The 25,737-nt window shown below is 39.4% G+C and overlaps 3 protein-coding genes across 3 annotated transcripts; 2 read left to right on the top strand and 1 right to left on the bottom strand.

Moving 5' to 3' along the window:
- Positions 1-639: 639 nt before the first annotated feature.
- On the top strand, positions 640-2,692 carry LOC122645951 (multicopper oxidase LPR1 homolog 1-like). The gene is made up of 3 exons (XM_043839373.1): positions 640-879; positions 1,019-2,491; positions 2,639-2,692. The coding sequence occupies exons 1-3, from the start codon at positions 640-642 to the stop codon at positions 2,690-2,692; spliced, it is 1,767 nt and encodes a 588-aa protein (XP_043695308.1).
- A 4,996-nt stretch (positions 2,693-7,688) lies between these two features.
- LOC122645952 (60S ribosomal protein L35a-1) lies at positions 7,689-9,337 on the bottom strand. The gene is made up of 5 exons (XM_043839374.1): positions 9,248-9,337; positions 9,084-9,119; positions 8,746-8,974; positions 8,588-8,630; positions 7,689-8,010 (listed from the first exon to the last, which is right to left on the bottom strand). The coding sequence occupies exons 1-4, from the start codon at positions 9,277-9,279 to the stop codon at positions 8,589-8,591; spliced, it is 339 nt and encodes a 112-aa protein (XP_043695309.1). The 5' UTR covers positions 9,280-9,337; the 3' UTR covers positions 7,689-8,010; position 8,588.
- A 2,217-nt stretch (positions 9,338-11,554) lies between these two features.
- On the top strand, positions 11,555-19,842 carry LOC122645949 (actin-interacting protein 1-2-like). The gene is made up of 6 exons (XM_043839371.1): positions 11,555-11,981; positions 14,227-14,388; positions 14,701-14,887; positions 15,005-15,427; positions 17,628-18,035; positions 19,221-19,842. The coding sequence occupies exons 1-6, from the start codon at positions 11,590-11,592 to the stop codon at positions 19,476-19,478; spliced, it is 1,830 nt and encodes a 609-aa protein (XP_043695306.1). The 5' UTR covers positions 11,555-11,589; the 3' UTR covers positions 19,479-19,842.
- The last annotated feature ends 5,895 nt before the right edge of the window (positions 19,843-25,737 follow it).

Raw genomic sequence — 25,737 nt, 5'->3', positions numbered from 1 at the left:
CACATCAGGTTACTCACATCCTCTCCCCATGTGGGTACCCGTCTTCTAGATCTTACATCGTTCATGAGGTGTGGGATCCACCTTTGGATAACGGGGCCACACCCCATAAATGGTGTACGTGAGATTCAGGAGAAGGGTACCTATGTGGAGAGCCGAGCCTGACGCGTCCACCACCATTTTCTCTCACACTTAACATGCATAGGCCAAACTTGGCTTCTATATTGCTTAGAATTTTTATCCTCTCAATTGTAGTGCACTCTCCAGTACACCTCTAAAGTGCATCCAACGGTACATGTACTGCATTTGAGAAAATGATCTTGGTTAAGTGTGGTGCACTATCCACCGTCGGATGCACTTTGAAGGTGGAGAGTGTACCACACTTAGCCAAGAACATTTTGTCAAGTGTGATACACCATTTGATGCACTTTAAATGTGTATTGGGCAGTGCACCATACTTGAAATTGAGAGGATGAAAATCCATACCACGGGATAGCATAATTAAGATTTACGGCTCATCTTGAAACCCAGTGAGAATTGAAGTTAGTAACCATTTATGTTTCATGTATCTTGCGAATTGATTGTAAAACTGATCATTTTGTTTAACAGTGTTGTCTACAGATCATAAACAAGTGGTCATCAATGAGGGCTATTGAAGTCTTAGCAGTCCTTATTTTATTGTTCTCTATCATGATCCACGGTAGCTTGGCCACTCAAACCCCACCACCTCCGGTGACTGAAGCAACCCTTGAGGGAGTGGCTGCTTCTCTGCAAATGTTTGTTGATGAACTCCCACAAATTCCCAAGCTCTACGGTTTCTCAATGGAAAATGGCTCAGCAGTAACTGGATTTCTCACCATAGGCATGTTCCAGAAGAAATGGGTATTTTACTTTCTTCCTTCCTTCCTTCTCAATTCTCATCATCAGTTCTCTCCACCCCATATTCCTATTAAACTCTCAAATTAAGGGTTACCGGATACTTATATCTTCTGTTCTGTCTATAAATAATGTATCTATACAGAAGTTCCACCGGGACTTGCCTCCAACGAGAGTTTTCGCTTACGGTACGTCCAAAGCTACAGCTACCATACCCGGACCCATGATCAAGGCCTTGAAAGGGGTATCAACATCAGTGACGTGGAAAAATCACCTCCCTCGAAGCCACATCCTCTCGTTGGACCGGACCTTAACCACTGCTACACCTAAGTATGGTGGAGTCCCCACGGTGGCCCATCTCCACGGTGGGATCCATCCCCCCCAAGTCGATGGCAACCCGCTTGCCTGGTTCACCTCCAATTTCAAAGAGACCGGATCCGGCTGGACCCAAAGAACCTATACCTACCCGAATGTCCAAAATGCCGGGAACTTGTGGTATCATGATCACGCTCTTGGGATAACACGTGTCAACCTTCTTGCGGGCCTGCTCGGACCTTATACCATCCATGACCCTTCGATTGAAAATCCTTGGAATCTCCCAACCGGGTCGAATTTTGACCGGAATTTGATGGTTTTTGATCGGAGCTTCTACAAAAATGGATCCCTCTACATCAACTCAACGGGTGATAACCCGTCCATCCACCCACAATGGCAACCCGAATACTACGGTGTTACCGTTATCGTCAATGGTAAGGTGTGGCCATTCCTTAAGGTGCAAAGAAGGAAGTATCGTTTCAGGATCACCAACGCCTCCAATGCACGATACTATAATTTCTCCTTAGATGATGGCCTCCCATTCGTCCAATTGGGATCTGATGCATCTTACCTAAACTCACCCGTCACAACCCAAACTATACTCCTGGCTCCAGCCGAGAGTGCAGACGTTGTCATAGACTTCTCTGCCTCCAAAACCAAAGAGATCGTGTTGACCAACAATGCACCATACCCGTACCCGACAGGAAACCCGGTGGATCAGCTAAATGGGAAAGTAATGAAGTTCATTGTTTTACCCAATAAAAAGTCCGATATTGATGATGAAGATAATTCCGCAATCCCGGCAAAGCTAGTGAATTACCCGGCCGCAACAACCGATGGTGCGGCAAAAACAAGGTATATAACATTGTATGAGTATGATGACACAAAATCGGGTAACCCGACCCATATCTATATTAATGGGAAAAGCTTCTTGGATCCGGTGATGGAAACACCGAAAATCGGTAGCACCGAGGTGTGGGAGGTGATAAACCTGACCCCAGATAATCACCCATTGCACATACACTTGGCTACATTTGAGGCGATCAAGGTGCAGCAACTGGTGGATGTTGATACGTTCAAGCAGTGCATGACAACAAAATACGATGCAATGGCATGCAACGTGACAGCCCATGCAACTGGGGAATTGGTAAGCATAGTAGAGTATGAGAAGACATGGAAGAATGTAGTCAAAATAATGCCTTTTTATCAAACTACTGTGGTCGTCAAGTTTACTATGGTGGAGACCAATGGAACGTATCCCTTCAACGTAACAGCTGCACCTGGATATCTCTACCACTGTCATGTACGTAAGCCTTAATTTCTAGCTAAAATCTATGTTTGGATGCAAGGAAGCAAAATTATAAGAAAGGGAATTGAAAATTTTCAAATTTTTACTACCTACTCAGTAACTACTACTCTAACTGATCAGTCATGATTTTCATGGATGCAGATTTTGGACCATGAAGATAACGAGATGATGCGACCATTGAAGATGGTTCTTTGAAAAAGACATCGAATTGAAATTAATTTATGAAGTTACATAAGAAATAATATTCTTGATATTGTATATTTTTTTTAATTTTTTTAAATGATATTGATATTGTATATTTTTTTTAAATTATTTTTTAAATGATATTGTTTATATTTGTGCCTCAGACGTTTCAACTATGAGGTTGATCACTTAGCTCATTTTACTTTTTACAATTCTTTCGCTAGTTTCTTCCGCTGTTCCTTTACCCGTTCCCTCCAGTCAGGGCTTTGTAGCTAATAAATTTCTAACTCTCTGACCTCTGACCAAGAAAAGAATTCATCAGAAGTAAAATTAAGAATTAGTGCAATTAGACACGTTCTATGGTCGAAAGATTGTATGGAATCAACGACATTATTTATTTCTGAAATTTTTTTCATGTTATATGTTTCAAAAAAAATGTGGAAGCCTTAAACGTCTCTATCTTAATACATGAGAGGTTGAGATTTACTTATTAAACATTTGACATCAGATAAAACAGTTTAATTAATTATCTTCCGTATTACACAAATATTGATACAAGTCTTTCCTTTTAAAATATTAGTCTTTTTCAAAGGAAAGCGGAAACTTTGTGATGTAGGGGAGTATCAAGGTAGGGTGAAACTGGGCAAGGATAGGGGAGAGTGGGGTGGGGTTGCACGGCAAGGGCAAGAGGGTGGGTGAACAGATTGGGGAGAGAGGAAAGGGGGTAGTGCAGGATGAATCGTTATCCTCTCCTGTTATAGCACGGTGCAGTAACGCATCGTGTGGCACCTGCAGAGGCCATGTGCAGCATGTGAGGCCTGCTGTGCCACATGGCCTCTGCAGCGCCACACGATGCGTTACAGTACCGTGCTGTAATAAGAGAGGGTAAAAAAAATAGGGGGAAAGATTTAGCACGTCACCAAATTACCCAGCATGTGTCATCTTCTCTCCTCCCCTTTGGAAAAGACTTTTTATTGGTGCATGTCATTAGCTTTCCAAAAACTGATGGCATGCAAACCCTACCCTAAAAAATAATAAAAATAGGTAAAAAAAAGAGAAGAAAAATAATGAACCGACTTATTCATTAAAATGAGGGGTATTTTAGGCATTTTAAATTAACAGGGGAGAAGGAGAGGTAAAAGTCTAAAGGTAGAGAAGTATCAATAAATATAGGCCAAATAATTAGATTTCTGGGCTTTGGGGATAAATGGTGTGAAATGATTTCTTCTCTTATTTCTTCTACCTCGTTCTCGATCAAATTGGATGGGAGCCCATTCGATTTTTTTCACACCTCTAAGGGTATCCGTCAAGGGTGGCCCCTCAGTCCTTATCTTTTCATTACCACTATGGTATGGAGGTCCTCTCTAGATTATTTACAGCTTATCGTGATCTGAATCTCTTTCAAGGTATTAAAGTAGCTAGATCAGCCCCTGAAATTTCTCATCTTTTGTTTGCTGACGACATATTTGTTTTTTGTCGTGCTACGTCTGAAGACCTCATGACCATCAAAGCTGTTTTGGATCTTTTCTCTAACTTATCAGGTCAGGAGATTAATTTTTTCCAAAAGTGGAGTGCACTTTAGTATAAATGTTTCCCCCTCTGATAGAGTTTCTCTGTGTTCTTTAATTGGCATAAAGGAAATGACAAATAATTCCATATATCTGGGAACTAATCTCTTCCATGGCAGGTCTAAAGTAAGGGAGTTGAGTGGTATTGTTCAGCGCATTCAAAGGAAGCTCTCTTTTTGGAAATCTAATTTCCTATCTTATGCAGGTCGTAATGTTTTAATTCAATCTGTTCTGGCTGCTACTCTGGCTTATCTGATGAATTGCTTTCAATTCCCTATGAAAATCAGTCACAGTATTGATTCTATCTATCTTAATTTCTGGCTTGGTAATTCGGGGAAAAAGAAAAAAGCTTCTCTTATTGCTTAGGAAAAAATGTGTGTCCCAAAATATAAAGGGGGTTGGGCTTCCGTAAAACTAAGCACCATAATAAAGCTTTACTCATGAAATTAGGCTGGAGGTTACTCAAAGACACCTCCTCACTTTAGGCCAGAGTTCTTAAAGCCAGATATTTTCCTAATGCATCCTTTTTTGACCCTAAAACTATTGCTAAAAGAGGCCCTTGGACATGGAATAGTATTACTTATATTATTCCTTCCTTGAGAAATATTATGATTAGGAAAATTGGCAATGGAAAATCCACTTTCTTCTGGACTGACCCTTGGATCCCTTTTATCCCTAGTGGTCAGTTGCTTTCCTTGGTTGGTTTGGCTAACCATGCGGAAAAGGTTGGTAAGTTTGTCTCTAATTCTAGTTGGAATTCAGCTTTACTCGATGTTTCTATTCCTTTAGATACTTCTACTTATATTCAAAGAATTAATTTATCTGAGTCTAATGATAGCTGGTGGTGCATTTTGGCCAAGAATGGCAGATTTAGTACAAAATTGGCTGCTAGATCTTTATTTTTACCATCTTCTAATATTAACCCTTATCTTTTCACCTGGTGGAAATTTTTTTGGAAGTTGAAAATACATCTTAAATTCAAACATTTTTTCTAGCGTGTGTTAAATGCGGGACTCCCTATCAAGAAAACTTTATCTAGATGGCTTAAAATTGACCCCTCTTGTGCTTGATGTGGAAACTGTGTCGAATCATACTGGCATTTATTCCTCTCTTGTGATTGGGTCAAACATATTTGGGCCGCTGGTCCACTGGGCATGAGGTCTGAATTCTTGTCTTATTCCTCCCTAAAAGATTTATGCCTTGCTACCTTGTTTAATTATAAGCTTGACAAACAATCATTGATATGGTTTTTTGGGGTCTTTGTTATCACTTGTTATTTTATTTGGTCTGCTAGAAACAAGGTTGTGCTTGGTCTAGATAAGGCGGATCCAGTCTGGGTAATGAAGAGTATTGAAAAATGGATTGTTGATTTAGACTTATCTCCTCCCTCATTTTCGTCCCATGATGTTCTTTCTCATAATGAGGAGGAGTTGATCTTATCTACTTTTTCCCATTTGCCAAAATTCAATTTCCTTGTTTTAATCTGTGCAGGATATCAGATACCAAGAGAGAATTCAGCAGGATGGTCTTATATATTTTTTTTAGATGGCAAGTTTGCTTTGCTTGCTGCAAGGAGTTTTAATTCGTCTCGTCATATGGAACCAGAATTAATTAGTATCTGGATAGGTCTCCAGCATGCGTCCAATCTAGGGATGAAGGTGAAAGAAGTGTGGTGCTCCAATCAACGGATTGTCGAGTCTCTTCCAACTCCAACACATACTCCTTGGCCTTGGCCACTTCTCAAGGAATTTGTGTATATAAGTACCATAGGGTAAGACATTACATTTAGTACTAAGCGGAATCCTTTCTGTTTTGTGGTGACTTATAACCTAGCTAAAAATGCTCAAACAAGGAACTACATCTCTGTATCTTTTGCCTAGTTGTAATTTGTTTTCTTTTCTCATCAAAATATATATATATATATATATATATATATATATATATAAATATATATATATATGCTAAGTATTGGGGAGTGGTAGTAAACTAGTAATTGCCCCCAACAATCAATGCGGAGAAACCCCCAAGTAAGGATAATACAAACATTGACACAAAAACCAATGGAAAACAGCCCAGTCCCAACAATATAAAATGGATGATCAGTAATCCTTGCAACCCCAGTCACATGGTAGGCATGTCCGCCATCACTTGCAACTTCTTTAATCCCCGAAATCCCAAACTATAAAACTATGGACAAATCCTTCGTTATTTTGAAAATTGAAATGCGCATCAATCAACCATAAGGGCCACAAAACAAAGGATCAAAACAATATTCAAGGCTCGCAACTGCTGTGAATAGCCTAAAATCTCGTACCACCTATTTCACTTCACTGATTCGAAAAGTGAGGATAAAAATAAGGGAAAATTAGAAGATTACAGAAAAAATGGCTGTTAGATTCCTAAATACCCGTCTGACTCTCTAATTTAAGAGATTTACCAAAGACAAGATGGATATTTTGAAAAGGGGATAAGTTTTCTGAGGGGGTGACGCAAACAGGAGGCCTAAAGGAGTGCTTGTGGAAGCATCAACGGTTCGGGCATTTCCGCCTTTGATGGGGACAGCGCCTCTCAACCCCTCAACCCCAATTATATCTTGGGGGCTAGGGGGGCAAACTGATCCCCTGCCAAGGAATGCAGGGAACTATTCATTCCAGCACCGGCACTTTTGCAGACTAGTCTCTCTTTTAGAGAATTTGAAACAAAGATATCGACCCATAGAACAGAGTTGAGAAAATATTAGCCCGGCTCAGGGTGGGTGTTTTTGGAGTTGCTGAGAGGCGAGAGAAGTGAGGGAATGCAGTTTGGCAAGGGCAAGGAATTGTTAGGAGGGCACATTGGAGAGCGATGCTGAGATATTGTCATCCTGTGGCCTGTAGACTTCATTAGTAAGTGACACCAAGTCCTGTTGTTGTGTGGCCAAGCATCTGTGTCCACCTTCCTTGTGTCAGTGGCTCCACCACATATGCTACAAGTTCCGGTTTTGCTAAAGTTTCATGGTAAGTTTTGGGATTCTGAGAAAAGAGCATCTGTCAAGGAATGGGAATCGGATCATCTTTAGGGCTAAGACATTACCAGTGCCCATTGCAGGGTGACATTTGGCTGAAATGGAAATGCAGATTGTTTCAGAACAACCATTGTTTCCGGCAAGAAGACTAAGCTGAGACATGTTAAAGGCATCCATGACAATGACAAAAAGTGGAACCGGGCCTGGTCTATGGAGAAGGTAGTGAATAGTGAGATGCAATCGAGATGATGGTGAGTTGGAGGGACAAAATTGTCAACTGCTTTGGGTATTTTTGTAACAGCCATTTGCCTTGGGCTGTTAACCTAAAGATTAGGTGGGTGGTTTGGTAAACTGGAACTCACTTTTGTTATGTAATTTTCCTCAAAAAACTAATCACAGAACCACACATTGAGTATCAAAAATAAAAACAGCACAGGGGAAGACGAATGTCAAACAAGGCGGTTTAAAGCGGGAGAACTACTTGCAAACTGAACTCAAATATGTTTTGTTCCACCAAGTTCTTAACACCCATCATGCCTACTGGGAGGCAAATGGGTGTGTGAAGAATCACATATCTAAAAGTACATGAAAACAGTCAACTGTTCAATTCATCATCCTGAAAAGACAAAATAATAAACAAAACTAACTATTGTAGCTCCTCGATACAAAAATTCAAAACCTAGCTGCAGGAAGTTGGTGTAATCCAAGCCCTCTACTCCTCTGTAATCCTCAAAATGGCATCTTCACATACCAAAGCACTGCACAAGGGGGGAAAATAAGAGATTAATTATTAGAACAAAAAACAATTTAGGCTCATTAAAACTGTGTCAAATTGCAATGTCAAAAAGGCCTGAGAACATAAAGAGAGGCTTAGCATTATTATACAGTCATAGACTACACAATCGGTTAAACTTATCACATTGATCAATGACAACATCCAAAACATGTATGTTATTAGCTATGTAATTAAAGTTAATCTAGTGCACTAACTTGCAGCTCTAATAAGTCCTTTTGGGCATAAACAATAAAACAAATGCAAAACCACTCTCTAGGAAGATCTAATATGCAATCCATATAGAAACGTTAGCATGTCAGAATTAAATTGAAGTTGCTTCAGCAGTCCAGATACCGTAATCAGAAATTACTCTAAACATTGTGGAACTAAAATTATTGGACAGTGGGATTCAACACTATGTGCAAATGAACACAAACTTAAGACGGTCAGGAACCAAATTGAAGTTGCTTCTGCACTCCAGATACAAAAGATCTGTAACTGTAATCAGAAAATTCCCTAAACATGGTGCAACTAAATGGAATATACATAGGAACCATTACCTTATATGTTGCTTGGGTACATGAAAACCCTAACCTTAGAACCCTGCAACACAGGCACAATAGTATAAATAATATAAAATGGAAATAAAACACCCTCAACATTGAAGGAAAAATTGAAAATATAGTTGAATAGACAAGGAAGTAAACTTAGGGTATACCATGGACTTGGGGGGCAGGTTGGATTTGAACTTTGCACGGACGATTCCACTGTTACCGTGCGGCCTTGTTACCTTTCCCCAAATACATCTGTAATGGGATCCGTTCTTCTTGACCTTGGCCTTGTAAATATAGGCCATTCGCTTGCCACAATACCATCCAACCTCTTCCTTTGTGTTCACACCCTCCACCTGGATCAAAGACGTGTTTGGGTATTGGTTGGATTTCGACCTAAACCATCGACATGAACATAAGCTCAATCAGACGAAATCCATGAAACAATACAGGGAATCAAATCAGAAAATAAAAGTCGACTTTGTTGAATGGTTTCACCTATTACCTCTTGTATCCGAGGATGGTTCCCCTCACATACAGTCTGAAATCAAAATCAAATATCAAAACGAAACTGAGAACATATAATGAGTCTTTAAACCCTAAAGAGAGAAATGAACAAAAAACATAGTTCAAGGAACACTAATGGCAGCAAGAACGGATGAAGATAACCTGACTCGTTCTCCTTGGCGCCCCTTCACCATCTTCGCTTCAATTTCCCACGCTAACGGCGGGCAGAAGACCAAAGGTAAAGTCGAGTGAAAACCTAATGCGAACTAACAAGATGAGACTATATATTTAGAGAGTAGATGGGCATGTATTCGTGTGGGTTGGGCTCGCCCGGCTAAACTTGCACTTTTATCCTGTTGGGCTTTGTTTGATCTGGCCCATATGATGAAATATCCTGATTAAACTGTAAAGGAGTAATACCTTTAAGAATCGGGAATCGGATCGGTGAATTAGCCGGTTAGGATCGGAATCGGCTGACACTGATCCCAAGTTCCATCCTTCCTAATCATTGCTTCCTGAATTAGGATCGGCCGATTCTTAGTCATTTTCTTCATAAACCATCTGAATCGAACCGATTCATGGGCCGATTCCCGATTCCTAAATTTGGACTAGCAGGAAGGAAATCAAGCAGCATCCATGTACCCATTTGCTTGATGAATACTTTCTTATAAGAGACAAAGAAGCTATACTTCATATCAATATGGGTTTATTTCTATTTTCACCAAAAAAAAAACATGGGTTTATTTTCCTCGAAGGATTGCCAAGTATTGGGTGGCTCATCTAATGGAGTATTTTCTGCGCATTTAGAGGGCAGGCCTTGGTGCAACGGTAAAAGGTTGTTCCATAGTGACCAAGTGATCATGGGGTTCAAGTCTATAAACAATCTCTTTGTAAAAACAAGGGTAAAACTACGTACATTATGACCCTCCTCACGCCCCGTAATAGTAGTGGCCTTGTGCACTAGATATGCCTTTTTTAGCCTATCACAAAAAACAATCCAAAGTACAGGATGGGACTGCAATTTCACACGCCAATCACTATTACAATAGACCAAATTCTGTATGGAAACAAATTTGATTTTCTTCCTAAAATTAACTTTTTTTTCTTTGGAGTTTGTGCCCAAGGAATTGCATTGGGAGAGACCTGTGTTGTCTACGCATTTCAATCGATCCATCATGCCATTGTTGTGGTGTAGCCCGGGGATCTATTGATCATATCATACTTGGATGCCATTTTGCAAGGGTTGTGTATTACAAAAGTATTAACCATTATCTAATATGATTATACAATTAATTTAAAAAATATTTAGGAAAAAAGAACCTTGAAAGCTAGTGTGGTCTTTGCGCCTAGACATAGAGGGACTTAAAATGACCGTCTTACCCTTCATGAAAGATGGAAATCCCATCCCTATTGATCCTTTTACGCATGCTTTGATTGCCCCCCCCCCCCCCCACGAGGCCACATTACCTTTCAAGAAATCTCTTCTAATTAGTTATTTAGTTTTACTACATTTTACAATCAAATTCCTTAGATTTAGAAAATAAAATAAAATTTTAATTTTAAAAAGTTTAATATCATAGTAATAATTTAAAATTACACATTTAAAATTATAATTTTTTATTTTATTGTTGTAAATTGATTGTTCTCTTTCATTCCGTTTGGAACGTTTCTCTCCGTCCATAAGGAATGTAGAGTTAGAGTTCTTCATGGGCGGGGCGGTATTACAGCGATGGAGGTAGGTCGCTGATCCATCTAAATCTGTTTAGAAATATAGGTCAGACATGGGTGGGAGTCTTGGTAGACACTAAAGAGGAACGAAAACGAAAGGGGAAAGTGGACTAGAGTCACTTGACAGAGAAGAAAGGGGAGAAATGAAGGAATTGCGAGATTACAGAAAACATTATATCTTAAAAAATTGGTAAGTCAAGTGAGGTTCTCTGTACCGCATCACAACCTACGGCCAGGCACATGGGCAGCCTGTGAAAGAGGGAAGGGTGGTCATTACGTCCACCCCTATGTGCCTGACCGCAGGCTGCGATACGAGAACAGCGCCCCCCTTCTTTTATTAGATCAAGCTTAAAAATATTAAAAAAACCTTTTTTCTTTTAAAACATATGTAAATCTGTCAGATCGATTCGGATGGATATCAGCCGATATTGTACTGATCTCAATACTGAATGCTAAAACCCTGCTGGAGTCGAGACCCGTATTAGGCGCCAAGGTCCAAGAGTCCAAGGACAGGATTCCGAAATCCGTTATGTCGCGCAGACAACCAGAAAGTCAGAATTAAGAAACGAGAGAAAAAGAGTACTTTACACTTTACACAGCGCACGTAGCAAACTGTCCCTGTTTTTTTTAAGGGTAGAAGTAGCAAACTTTCATCAACATGTTCAAAACTATTATTTCATTCGCAAATTCTTCTCGAACTCCTCTAGTCCTGAGCAGTGGATAGAAGAATCAGAGAAGAAGATTTACGGGTCTCGTAAAAGAAAGAAAAAGTAGAAATGGCGGAGCTTTCAGAGACTTACGTTTGCGTTCCGTCAACGGAGCGAGGACGAGGTATCCTAATTTCGGGCGATCCCAAGTCGAACTCAATCCTCTACTGCAATGGCAGATCCGTTATTATTCGCTACCTCGATAAGCCTCTTGAAGTTTCTATCTATGGTGAGCATGCTTATCCTGCCACCGTCGCTCGCTTCTCCCCCAATGGTGAGTGGATCGCTTCCGCCGATGTTTCTGGGACCATCAAAATTTGGGGGGTGCATAATGATCACGTCCTCAAGAACGAATTTAGGGTTCTTTCCGGTCGGATCGATGATCTCCAATGGTCACCTGATGGTCAAAGGATTGTAGCTTCCGGTGATGGCAAGGGCAAATCATTTGTGCGAGCTTTCATGTGAGTTTCATGCTCACTATATGCTTCATTTTCATTTGGTTCTATTGGAAGATTTATTTTTCTTCGAAGATATTCCTATTATTTATGGTTGTATTGTGAAATTGGACGAGTGACATTAATTCTTATTATTTTTCCCTGCTCAATCATGTTCTAATGCAATTAAACTACAGTTAAGTAACAACGCAAAGTGGTAGTTAGATTGTAGTCATAGATCATGGAATTCATCATTCGGTCAGTAGGAGTAAACACAAATACACAATATCCGTGCTGGATGCAACGAACATATGTGATCTACATGCATAATATTATTCAATCTTAAGAACATCGAGTTTCCTAGAAGACCAAGAATTCATGATAGAAACGTACCATTTCACTACTGGAAAAGCTGAAAGGTAAATGTAGAAATCCTAGTGGACCAAAATATACTCGATTTATTCTTTTGGTATTGAGTCTGAAAATTACTCATCCAAGTTCAAACTACTCTACTTGGACCTAATTATTGAAGTTTTGGACTTGCAGTTTTTCCCGATGAAATTTTAAAAGTTACATTCCATTCATAGTTGATAACCTTCCAATGTAATCTTGATTCTTAGTTTTAAGAATCTCTTGATGCACCTTAATGGTGGTATTTGCATCCATACCATGTGACATTGATATGGGGTACCAATTTATATTACCAAGGCTCTGTGTGATTTAATGCATATCCCCAATAAGTTGGGTTGTCTACATGCTGTTCCAAAACTCTGTTGCCTACACCAATGACCCTCAAATTCTAATGCTCATTTCTAAGCTAATTGGCAAAAAATGTGGCTAACTTGGTCTGTAAGGTTAGAAAAATTCCTCAAAAATTGCTGTGGTGGCCTCTTTCTAGAATATTTAGTCTGTTCTTTTTAGATTCATCATTTAACTCCATAAACAGGAAAAGAAAAATAAAAATAGAAAATCAGCACAGGGATCTTGATTCTTGATCCTGCCTGAAAATCTGAGTCCTCCCACCAGATATTAATTGCCAACTGATATGGAAAATCTATGAATTCACTCTAACTACCACTTTGCATCTTTGGCAAGCATCTCGTTTCAGTGGGTGCACAGTTGGCTAACTTTTATTATGACAGGCATAACCAGATCTGCAATGTATTATGAAATTTCACTGCCATTGCAAAGTTTATTCTATTGTTGAATTATATTTCTTGACTTTTCTTCTGTTGTATGGTAAGCTAGGTGTGAGCTACCATATGTTTGTATTTTGGCTCAACTCTCCAGAGTCATACATTTTCCCCTAATTTTTGTTAAGAGAACCCTATTCCTCCCCCTTCCTTTTTTATTTGTCCTATATGTACTGTAAATCCTAAAAATAAATGAGAAGCATTGGTTACTCTAACTATGATTGGAAATTGCTAAATTGTTCTTTTTTCTAAATTATTTTTCATCATTTTGCTTTTTTGCAATGTGCTTGTCTCTCCCCTTTTTTTGTTTTGTTTTTTTTTGTTTTTTCCCTGGTATCACCTTAGCTTCTCTCCTGTTATTTTCTTGCCTTTTATTTTTTATAAACTTTTAACATACTTCAATGCACATTCTTGGTATTGCATGTGCAGTTGTCTGTAAGGTAAAAAAAGATATCAGTACCAAAAAACATTGATACACCTGAACATATTCCTCAAAATTTGCTGTGGTGGCCTCTTCTTTATTGAATATGTTGTCTATTTTTTTAGATTCATTATTTAACTCCAAAAACTGGAAAAGAAAAATAAAAATAGAAAATCAGCCCAGGAATCTTGATTCTTGATCATACCTACAAATCAGAAATCAACAATTGCTTGGTCATCTTTGTCTTAGACAACGACTATATCCTGCAAAAGTATAGTAGAAATTTAATGGATGGAAGGGGGCTCAGTCCATGATCTTTTGTACTAAAATATTTCTGTGGTGAATTTGAATTTATCACACTGATATAAAATGATCTGGTGCAGGGTCCTGGCAAATTCTATGCTCCAATTATATATAATGTGTAGTGAGAGGTTTATAGTGAATATATCATCTCCTTCCATTAGTTTTACTTTTTGCAAATCTGCAGTTTCATCACATGTAATATAAAATTTTTAACTTCTTTATCTCTGCAACCACTTCTGTGTCTCATGCATTTATGTATGATGCATTTGTTTTCTTTTCCTCATGGCTCAATCTTATGTTTTTATAATGTTATGCTTGTTGGTGATTAAATGATCAAGGACATGTTCTTTTGTAGGTGGGATTCAGGCACTAATGTGGGGGAGTTTGATGGGCATTCAAAGCGTGTTTTGAGTTGCGCCTTTAAGCCAACAAGACCATTTCGCATTGTCACGTGTGGCGAGGATTTTTTGGTGAACTTCTATGAAGGACCACCATTTAAATTCAAGCAGTCTCACAGGTTTAATGAGCTTTATAAGCACAATTTAGTTATTTTTGGTAAAAAGTTTTTATTGTTTTTCTTATGAGTCTGTAGATATATCTTCTTGAATAGATTTCTGCATGACATATCTTCTGTAACTCCTCTGAACTTGAAAATTTCCAGATTGAAATGGCTGCAACTGCCTTACTAGATCTCTTGGTATTATTTGCCTGAGATTCTACTGACGAGTAGAGTTTCTGAACTCAAACACCTGTACTAGGAGAAATTTTTTTACTAGAACAGGAGGGTGAGTTACGCTGCATTCCTGAAAATTTCTTTCTGGATCTGCAGGGACCATTCAAATTTTGTCAATTGTGTCAGATTTTCTCCTGATGGAAGCAAATTCATCAGTGTTAGCTCAGATAAGAAGGGGCTAATATATGATGCCAAGACTGGACAGAAGATTGGACAGTTGTCGTCTGAAGATGGCCACAAGGGCACCATCTATGCTGTTAGTTGGAGTCCTGATAGTAAACAGGTAAACATTGAGTTCATATCCTTCCTTTGTTTATATTTCTTTCTTCTTAATTCCTGGAACATCTCTTCATTTGACTGTTTATGTACTGAGTCAAATTAGTAATCTTTACTATTTCAGGTGCTGACAGTTTCTGCTGACAAGTCTGCAAAAATATGGGAAATTTCAGAGGATGGTAATGGGAAGGTGAAGAAGACACTGGCATGTCCTGGATCGGGAGGAGTGGATGATATGCTAGTTGGATGTCTTTGGCTGAATGACCATCTTGTCACTGTTTCTCTTGGTGGTACAATTAATTTATTTTCAGCAACTGATCCAGATAAAACCCCACTATCATTATCTGGGCATATGAAGAGTGTCAGTTCATTAGCTGTACTTCAAAGCAGCCCAAAAGTCATCTTGTCTAGCAGCTATGATGGCGTAATTGTTAGATGGATTCAAGGAATTGGTTACAGTGGTAAATTAGAAAGGAAAGATAGTTCTCAAATCAAGTGTTTTATTGCTGTTGAAGAAGAGATTGTTTCATCTGGATTTGATAATAAGGTGAGTCGTGCAGATCTATATGCTTCTGATTTGGTTTGTCAGCAGTCCTATCAATTTAAGGCATTCTTCTCAGATTTATTTTTGTTCTGGTTATTGTACATTTTCTATGTAATTACAATGTCGGAGCAGTGGATTTTCCTTTGGGCAGTGTTATATTTTCAGTTGATTGCTGAGTATGCAGAATAAAATCGAGACATTTTAAAACTTTTTCCTACGTTTATCTTGCTTAATGAATATCTATCATACTACACCCACAACAAACTAGTCACAATGTTTATTGTATTATGTACATGCTTTACCACTGTTACTTCAACCTAGATTTCTGGGTTACTCCCATAACTTTCTGAAAATATACAGCTTAAGTCTAAATCGGTGGACTACAGCCCACTGCTTTCTTTGGTATGTAACTATGTAAGTACACACTTGCATCTACTTATAGGACTATTTGCATGACCTTATAAAGTTCTAGTACCAAATCATAATTTTGTGCCAAGTTGTTCATTTCTTTTAGTGAGATTCAGAGCATAAAGGAAACAGATTTATGAGAAGCATTTGTATAAGGAACTCTTTTCCTTTAGGAACTATCATAGGTATCAACTGCTTCGATAAATGGGTTTTTGATGTCATTGTGTTATCTGTCTAGGGTATAGTTTCAGATCAATATGGTTTTGTGAGGTGATTTTTGTTGCTGAAGTTTGAACAATAATGGATGGACGAAACGATTAGGATCCCTTACTTTATGAGCATCTATTTTGGCAATTTAAATTTGATATATAGTTATCTTTTCAAACTTGGTTTATTGACCTTTCTACTGTAGGATTCACCTCTTAGAATGTGTCATGGGTATCAACTAACTAGTCATTGCATGGGTGTATCATATGCCAACAATATATATAGGAATTATCTGCCATGTGTGATATCTTTTAGGGCCTCCGGCCCTCCACCATACTAATGACTGCTTTGGAGCACCCAGTTTGTCTAGAATTAAGATTTGAAATGTCAATATATATAGCCATTTTCTTGTCTTTTGCTGGCAGAATGTGGGGAAGTCCTACATTTACTGAAGGTAGCTGTTGTTGGAACTTGGAAGAAGAAACAACATCGTATTCTCAAAAGTATTCAATCGGCACTTGAATCCAGAGGAGTGTAGTACGAAAATTACTGTTCTATGCTATTTTTTTTGGTAGTTCACCAATGGTTGCAAATATATTATGTTTGCAAATCCCAACTTGCATACATTACCTTTATTTCATAAAATTACTGATATGTGTGCCAACTGTGGTTGAAAGAGTTCATTTTAATTATTTGGAGTTCTAAATACAAACAGGAGTTGGTTTTGCAGTTTCTCACATTTAACTCCTCTTTAGATACCAAACAATATAATCCACCCACTACTAGGTATTGACCAAATTATGGTATTACAGTATAGGTCTTTTGTTTACCATTGTAATGTTAGAAAGGATTTCTGTTGATTCTGCTTTTGTTTACATTTAAAGTAGGAAAACAGGTTTGCCTATATCACATTCATTGTTTCTTGAAAGAGAGAATGCATTTTTCTATTCCTTTAGGATAAAATATTTTCAATGGTCTTCCTTCTATCAACTCATTGACCGAACCCTAAAATTTTTGCTATACTTTTGAGAAATATCCATTACTCCCAATAGCTTCAAATTTCTCTTATCTCAAATAATTGGCTACATTTCGAATTCAAGAAGGGAACTTGTATGGGTGCTACATTGTTACTAGTCTTATGATAGTATCCTCTCATACCAACCTTGTTGGTTCATGGAGGAGGTGTATATAATATTATAATTTTTTCCTGATTTAAAAGCCTTGGCTCAAAATTGGTGGTTCTATTCTGCCATACGAGTAACATCTGCATTTTCCCCATGATTATATCCCATCTAACTTACTAATATCTATCAGGAAGACCAGTTAGCAGAACTTATCTTCCTTTTGTTGTATACAATATTACAATCTTATTGAAGTTCAAACATGGCCTTGCAAAGTTCAAACATATGCATTGTTGTAACTCTTTCTGCTTTATTTGGATGCAATTGCTCTGCATTTCATTTGTAATATTTCACTTTTTTTTAAACTCCTTGAAATCATGGTCATAATTTCTCTTTATTTTGAAATATTGCCATACATTTTATTGGTGACGCTTCATCTTTTTTCTTTCCTTTCCGCAAAATTTCAGGTAAAGAGAAATCCTTTGCTTGGGGATCAATGTGGAGAGGCAGAATCCATTGATGTTGGTAGTCAGCCCAAGGACTTGAGCCTTGCGCCTCTTTGTCCTGAACTTGCTTTGATTTCAACTGATTCAGGAGTTGTTCTACTTCGTGGGTCAAAATTAGTTTCAACAATCAACCTTGGGTTTGCCGTGACGGCATCAACGATTTCACCGGATGGAAGTGAAGCTATTGTGGGTGCACAGGATGGTAAATTGCATGTATATTCAATCAAGGGGGATACACTAATGGAAGAAACAGTCCTTGAGAAGCACCGGGGTGCTATAAGTGTTATTCGTTACTCGCCTGATTCTTCCTTGATTGCTTCGGGGGATCTTAATCGAGAAGCTGTTGTATGGGATCGTGCATCTCGAGAGGTAAAACAAACGCTCTCCTTAACTCGGCTGGTGTTCCCTCTAGGTCTTCAACAGTAAGCTCTCGGTGATATTTTCTCAGCATCATAATTTCTCTACTTGACCTTTCCTAACTAGAAGGAAGCATAACTAGAAAAAGAGAATGTTGTGGTAGAGCTCTTTGAAAACCTTGGTGATGGTGGTTATTACAAGACTCGGGTTATGGTTATACCACTTCAGTGATTTTACAAATGCATGTGATCTTTCCCAGTTGAAGTAACTACCTTGATCTGATAAAGACTGAGTTCAAGCTGATATCCTGCAGATTCTAATATAAGAATTTGGATCCTGGGTTGATCAAATTGCTATTTCAATTTTATTTGTCTTGTTTTTTTTTTTTTGGTTGGGGTGGGGGTGTTCCAAAATTCTTTTGTTTTCACATCTTTCAGCTTTGAAACTTGTTTTGAGAGTGGAAAGAGGAGAAAAGGGAAATTTTAAGACTCAAAAGGAATCCCATACAACTCTGTTTACATCAAAATCTCTAATTTCTCTTATCATGGTAAAGAATGTCAGAAAGATTGCTGTGAATGGAATTATAATTTGATGGTCCGGAAGTACTGTAACTTGGGGAAAGGAGAGAGGGAACAGGGGATAGTCTAAGGAAAGACCTTTCCAAAATATCATGTTAAGGGTGTGCTAATCTGGTCAGGGCTGGGAAGAGGTGCTGTCTCTATGCAGTTCTTCTTATTTTTATTTTGCCTCACTGACTAAAATCTTGTTGGGATGATGTGTAGATTCTTATTTTCTATCTTGTTTCTTTGACATATATCTTGTGTTAGTGAATTTTTCTTATTTCATTTTGGCTTCTGCCCCATAGGTTTGTTCTTTGGTGGGGGGGGAGGTCAATAGCATTTCATCTTCCTCTCTTTTTTTTTTTTTGTGGGTGGTGGTGGTGGTTGTTTGGTTTCAGTTATGTTTTTGTTCCTCTTTCTCCTTATTTACCAATATTCTCCTTGTTCTTTCTAATAAACCCTTCTTATTGCTGATTAACGAAAATTGGTAATCAAGCAAATCTTAACAACCCCATCTTCTTGGGCTAGAAAAGGAGAAAAAGGGCAAAATAAGGAAGAATTGCATAGAACATCTTGAGCATACTTCTCCTGGTTAGATGTGGTTCTCTTGAGCATTCTGACAAATTATCTTTTGCAGGTGAAGCTAAAGAACATGTTATACCATACTGCCCGTATAAACTGTCTGGCTTGGTCTCCTGATAACACTAAAGTTGCAACTGGATCACTTGACACGTGTGTTATCATTTACGAAATTGATAAGCCTGCATCCAGTCGAATAACTATTAAGGGAGCTCACTTGGGTGGTGTATATGGAGTGGCTTTCACAGATGAGCAGAGTCTGGTGAGTTCAGGAGAGGATGCTTGCGTACGAGTATGGAGATTGACACCACAATAGAGGGTTGCAATTTAAGCAAGATCTCACCTTGACAAGAAGTTTGGTGATTGTGAAGTGTTGTTTTATGCAGGTTTTGTTTGTTGAGAGTTTGTGCTTCGCATTGGGGGAGGGGGGGGGGTGTAAGAAATGAAGAGGAAAACAAAAAAAAAAAAGATAGGTTGATTGGGTATGGAATTGTATTTCTATTCAATTTGTTTATCTTTCTCAATCCATGCAGTGTTTCTTCATGAAGATTTCTCAAGGACATGCTTACACGAAGATATGGATGTCACAATAGAAAATCAGTAATGTTTGTTTGATATCACTGTGATGTGCCCAATTTAAATTATGAAGAGCATAGTAGTTCTCTATTTCATGTTTTTATTTTTATTTTTATGGATTAAGTGAAGTTACATTACAGTTTTGGAGCTGCCTCTTGGATATTCTGAGACGTTTTTACCTTTTATTTTTTGGATAAATTGTGCCGCAGGTCCCTGATGTTTAGTGAATTAGCACATACAGTCCATTTTTTTTTTTGGCTGCTTTCAGAGAAGATATTATATTTGTGGACATTGTCAGACAGTTTGCTTATTAAATATGTATGTAGGAACACTATTTGTTGACTTTGTCAGACCTCTTCCCCTCACGGTCTCACCTTCCCTGTTTAATTAAGTTGGGTAAACCCTTTCTAATCGTACGTTCTATGTTTAACTCATAGGTTAATGAATTCCCTTCCTTACCCTCCAAAGGCAGAGCTAGTAAGGCAAGTAAATTCCATTGCCAAGCATATAGCAAAACCAAGTTATAGATCCAAACTTTTGTATCACTTGTTTGCTCTCCATGATTTGTTGGGAATAATTCTACATTCTAACTATAGGAACTTGGATGACTTCATTCACTAAATTGGCCTTTACACCTAATAACTTAAGCTGTTGGGCTGGGCACTTCAAAATGACATTCGTGGCTAGTTATTTTTTCCCCTTTTCTTAGAAAAACAAAGGGAGAAAGAATGCTACCCGGTCATGTGCCTAGCATGGCAGCCTAGATACAAAAACCACCTTGGGTGCTTGGAAATGACTGCGTTGTGCTCATGTAAACATTGGAATACTTTGTGCCCAAGCCGTTTTTTGTGTCTAGGCATGGTCGCTACGCAAGGCGCACAACCAGGTAGCGTTATATTTCTCCCCCCACCCTTCTCGCGCCTAAAAATGACCGCCTTACCCCCATGTAAACATGGGAATTCTTTGTGCCCAAGCCGTTTTCTGTGTCTAGGCGTGGTCGCCACGCAAGGCGCACAACCAGGTAGCGTTATATTTCCCCCCTTGTTGGAAAATGACCACTTTGCCCCCATGTAAACGTGGGAATTTTTGGTGTCCAAGCCGTTTTCTATGTCTATGCATGGTCGCCACGCAAGGCACACAATCAGGTAGCGTTATATTTCTCCCCACCCTTCCCCCAACCCCCACAAAATAAAAATAAATAAATAAATAAAAATTTGCCTGATCATGTGGCCCCTCTAACCAGACACAACTGCGCCTTATTCCTTACAAAATGAAAAATCTCCCCAATCGATGCTCCTGCATATCTCTTCATTGGTCCGTGGCCACACAACCGGCCAAGTAATCTGTTTAATTAGTTTGGTTGAACTTTGAACTTGAATTTACTTGAAGATCTGAAAAATCTGTAACAGATGTGCTTTCTTCACCATTTCATGTGTACTTGCGCTGTGCTAGGCGGCTAGCAGCCCGTAGGGACATATTTGTCAATGTTGATAATTGTAAAGAGTTTCTCGTCATTTCATCAACTTAAAGAGGGTTCTCGACTATGGAGCTACTCCGGAGTAGCATAGCATCTTTCGGTCGTTATTTCGTTCCCTTGCCTCGGTTCTCCTCCCTCGATTCTGAACAGGGGCGAGTGACAAAATTCACATTTTATGGAAGCAAAAACTGAGCCAAAATCTGCTCTATTTAACCTGCGAATGGATCCTCAAATGGCTTAGATTAAGGTCTCTATAAGAAGATATCGATGCGACAAGACCTCCATACCCATAATGAATAAATAGGGACTTAAAGGACACCCTTGGCGAATGCGCCTAGTCCCCGAGAACAGCCCAAAAGGGGTCCCATCAACCTTCATCGAAAAGAAGTGGAAGTCAATATAAAATTGCACCACCGCTGTCCAAACCCAAGGAATTTGAATATTGAAAGCACAAAAGACCATTCCATGCGGTCATAGGCTTTAGACATATCGATCTTTATGGCTGCCCATCCATCCTTACCCTTCTTGTGTTTGAGGAAATGAAAATTTTCATGTAAAATAATAATATTATCGAACTATGACGACCATACAAGGCTCCTTGAAAAGGAGAGATCATGGAAGGAAGAAAAGGTTTAAGCCTATTCGCAAGCAATTTAGCAATGATTTTAGAAAGAGGGGTGCACAAACTTATAGGTCTAAAATCATTCAGAGCCGAGGCGAGTCGATTTAGGAATTAAACAGATGAGGGTATGATTGATATTAGCAGTATATAAGTAGACAAGAAACACGACAAACAAAACTCAAAAGAGAATCCTTAAGGTGATCCTAGAATTTTTGAAAAACACAAAAAGCTTGGAATCCATCAATACCAGGGGCTTTAAGTGGCCCAAGAGAAAACACCACCCATCGAAGTTCATCCAAAGAAGGGGGGCGCAAAGAGAAGAAGCTTCGGTTTGTGAGATACAAGATGGAAAAAGACATTCCACGAAATCCGCATCCAAAGGGGAAGAAGAGGTGAAGATATTGGAGAAATACAGAACAAAGGCAAAGGCAATGTCCTCGAGGATTAGTGACCTTCTCACCATTATCTAAGCAAAGGAAATCAATCTTACGACGTCCGAGATTTTGCTTGGCCACGCATGAAAAAATCTAGTGTTCTGTCTCCAGGATGAATATAATTCTACCTGTTTTTGCAACCAAAAGCTTTCCTCGCATCCAAAGACCTGGATTGAGCCTATTGGTTGAGCGGATGAGGCTATCCTTCTGAAGGAAGGGGTGTCCACTAACTCACCAATCTCACTAACCAAATGGTTTTAAGTATCTTAATATGGCCAAACACATCACGATCCCATCTTCTCGAAATTGGAAAAAGAAGATAATCTACAAGGGAAAGAATCCATAGACTCCTTGTCCCAAAAATCCGAGACCACGACCTTAAACTCGGGGTGACTAGTCCAGGCTAATTGAAAATGAAACATCTTTTTGAAAGAGGCCCGGGAAGGAAAAGTATTTGGGATAATTGGGTTATGATCAGAACAGATAGCGTGGGCCTTTACAAAGGGAAGTCAAGGGAAGCAGATTCAACCACGCAGAGGAACAAAAAGCTCGATGCACTCGTTTACTCTGATAAGATGAGGGGGCTTCTTGATTAGACTAAGTGAAAGCTGGAACCAATCAACTTAATTTCCTCCAAAGAGCAGAATTAATCACATCCAAAAGGAGTGAAGATGATGGAGTATGACAAAAAGGCTTTCCACCCAACTTATCCAACGGATCCAAAATCTCGTTAAAATCACCCATAAGACAAATAGGATCCATAATAGAACAAAGAAATGTATGCACATCAATCCGAGAAAGAGGTACCACAGATCAGGTGAGGTGGAGCGTAAACAAAAATGCACCAAAATACACCCCAAACTTTATCCATAATTTTAATCCCAATAAACCGAGGTTCCACAACAATCGCACCACCTACTGGGCCTTTTTAACAAAAGGCAAAGACCTCTTTTCCCCAGCTCCGAAGGAGAGTTTGAGAAAGAAACAAGGTCATAACAAGAAGGAATACCAGAAATACGAAGAGAAGAGTGATCAAGGCCCTTAGTTTCACAAAGAAACAAAATATCGTGATTATAAGAAGCAATATTAAGCCTCGGTAACGACGAGAAAAGGGGTTGTTTAAGCCCCTAATATTCCAAGACAAACTGATCATTAGATAAGCCAACAGAACAAAACAGGATAAGAGACAAAAAGTAACCAGTAGTAAATAAATTAAAAATTACGTCTAGGAATAAAAGCACGAGCAAGATAGCAATAGTTAAGAATACAAGTACTAATGAAATACAAATCAAAATAGTAAAGAGAACCAAACAATAGTCAAAGAAATTAGAGTGGAGGAAAGGAACCTATACCGAGCTAGGAACATGCAACTCTTGTATCCCCCGATTCTCGAGCTCCGGACGTACTCAAGAATCAAAAAAGTATCCGAACCAAAGAAGCACCAAGAGACAACTCATTTAACCAATCTTTAACCAAACGAAGGAGAGCATCGGGATCATCGAAGCGCCCAAGAACGATTGAAAGAAATATTTGTGAGAATCAAAAGCGGCATTTGAGATATGGGGAGGAACGTCCATCGTCACAAGCTGCGTTTTTATGGAGAGGGTTCTCGACAACTAACCCAACATATACGGCGCCATACTACCCGTAATAGAAAAGGACCGCAGTGGATCAACAGGAAAAGTCATCTAAAGCCCTCCACCCTGGTGCCCTCAATATTCTCAACCAAAGAGCCACCAATCATCGCCTCCACCGACGCAGTATCAAGAAAAAATCGCCAGCAAATGGAAGGGGTTGCGACAATCGAACAGAGATGAAATGAACGAGTCTTCGCTAGATGGACTAGAAGTCTTAATCTTCAACCCAAGATCACCAGATCGTAACCACACAAGAATCGCAATATATACCCGCATCCATACTTGTGGAAGAGGGCATAACGCAACAACCGGCTCCACCATGTCGGGCGATAAAGCCATTAAAAGCAAAGCGAAGAGGACACCGAATCTCCGCAAACACCACCGGATCATCCACATCCATCGAAACAAAGCCCCGGACTCACGGGAAGCCCAAGCTCATCCGAAGAAGTAATATCGCTCTAACATAGTCACGTCCATAACAAAAAGTCGAGTGAGCATTTGCCAAGTTAACAAACAAAGGTTAAGTAATCACTTTGTCAAAGGAGCCCCACGGAGAACGCCGGGGGGTTGTTGAAAAGAGCAATAATCGACAACATGAAAAAAGCGGCCACAACGAAAGCAAATCTTAAACACCTCATACAAAAATGCCACAGGAAAGGAATCTACAGCCGCATTACGGATGATGGAAGACAAACACACCTGCTGTCTTATACGAAAAAAGACCTTAGCACGAACAATCGACACCAGGGGAAGGTTCATGAATATGGAGATCCAAGAATAACTCGATACAAGAAATGACTGCTTAATCGCATCATAGGAGCAAACAAATAAGGAATATCACAAAGTTGCACCCGGATAGGGAAAAACTTCCTCTCATAGGCATAACGGTCATCATCAAGAGCATGTTCGATAAGATTTATGAGTGACCTTCGCACCACCAAGGACCCAAACCCCGACTTTGTCCCCCTCAAGACAAGAGGTAAACTCAACCATGAAACCTCCACGTTCATAGCAACAAAGATAAACAGCGCCAAGCCGTTCCGACAGATCAACCAACTTCGAACATAACTCATCTTGTGAAGGTCTGGGGTACCCCAAAGTGAACCCATACAGAATCTTAGACCTGAAAATAGGAGTGGAAGACTGAGCATCCGCATCACCCGGAGCACTAGAGGGAGATCCTCTCCAAACAACAGATGGTGGTTGACGTCTAGGGTACGAGGTGGAGGAGTGCGAAGAACCAGACCGTGATAGAGACCTCCCCACATTAAACCCCGGACTCCGCCTACGGAAAGACAAAGAAGCTTGTGACATAATGAAAAACCGATACCCGGTAGAAGGAAACTAATAAAAACAGAAAGAAAAAGAGCCGGATGAAAGGAGAGAAGAGAAGAATCAGAGGGGAAAAGTGAAGATGAACGAGAGAAGCAGGAGTACAAAGAGTGAAAACGTTGAAAGAAAATGAAGCGTAAAGTGAAAGACGAAGGAAAGCATTAAAGCCACGTCCCATCCTCGCTCCATGGGGAGTTAATGAAGCTGCGTCCCTAGCCCGAAGTCCCAAAAAAAGAAGAAAAAATGAAGAGGCAAGACGGCTAAAGAAGAAAAGGGGTCAGACGTAGGAGATCAAGAGTGAGAAACGAAACATGTACAAGAGGAAAGAAAGCGGAGTGGGGGGAACAGATAGGGCTATAAACGGATCGGATTCGGCTCGAATAGTGCTATATCCAGCATCGCATCCGATTAGCTATCGGACGGATTCTGGATAGTGTTAAACGGATACTGACACGGATACGGATCGGATATTTTATCCGCTTGCATGTAAATATAGC

Source organism: Telopea speciosissima, chromosome 11 (assembly GCF_018873765.1).
Source record: "Telopea speciosissima isolate NSW1024214 ecotype Mountain lineage chromosome 11, Tspe_v1, whole genome shotgun sequence".
Taxonomy (NCBI): domain Eukaryota; kingdom Viridiplantae; phylum Streptophyta; class Magnoliopsida; order Proteales; family Proteaceae; genus Telopea; species Telopea speciosissima.
This window is presented reverse-complemented; position numbering and strand designations above follow the sequence as displayed.

Bases quoted from the DNA above. Each gene is read 5' to 3' on its own strand.
- LOC122645949 (XM_043839371.1), top strand. From the start codon at position 11,590: ATGGCGGAGCTTTCAGAGACTTACGTTTGCGTTCCGTCAACGGAGCGA. The intron at 14,389-14,700 runs GTTTAATGAGCT...CTGGATCTGCAG, and splicing joins AAATTCAAGCAGTCTCACAG to GGACCATTCAAATTTTGTCA. The intron at 14,888-15,004 runs GTAAACATTGAG...TTACTATTTCAG, and splicing joins GGAGTCCTGATAGTAAACAG to GTGCTGACAGTTTCTGCTGA.
- LOC122645952 (XM_043839374.1), bottom strand. From the start codon at position 9,279: ATGGTGAAGGGGCGCCAAGGAGAACGAGTCAG. The intron at 9,120-9,247 runs GTTATCTTCATC...TTTTGATTTCAG, and splicing joins CGCCAAGGAGAACGAGTCAG to ACTGTATGTGAGGGGAACCA. The intron at 8,975-9,083 runs GTAATAGGTGAA...TCGATGGTTTAG, and splicing joins ACCATCCTCGGATACAAGAG to GTCGAAATCCAACCAATACC.
- LOC122645951 (XM_043839373.1), top strand. From the start codon at position 640: ATGAGGGCTATTGAAGTCTTAGCAGTCCTTATTTTATTGTTCTCTATC. The intron at 880-1,018 runs GTATTTTACTTT...GTATCTATACAG, and splicing joins GCATGTTCCAGAAGAAATGG to AAGTTCCACCGGGACTTGCC. The intron at 2,492-2,638 runs GTACGTAAGCCT...TCATGGATGCAG, and splicing joins GATATCTCTACCACTGTCAT to ATTTTGGACCATGAAGATAA.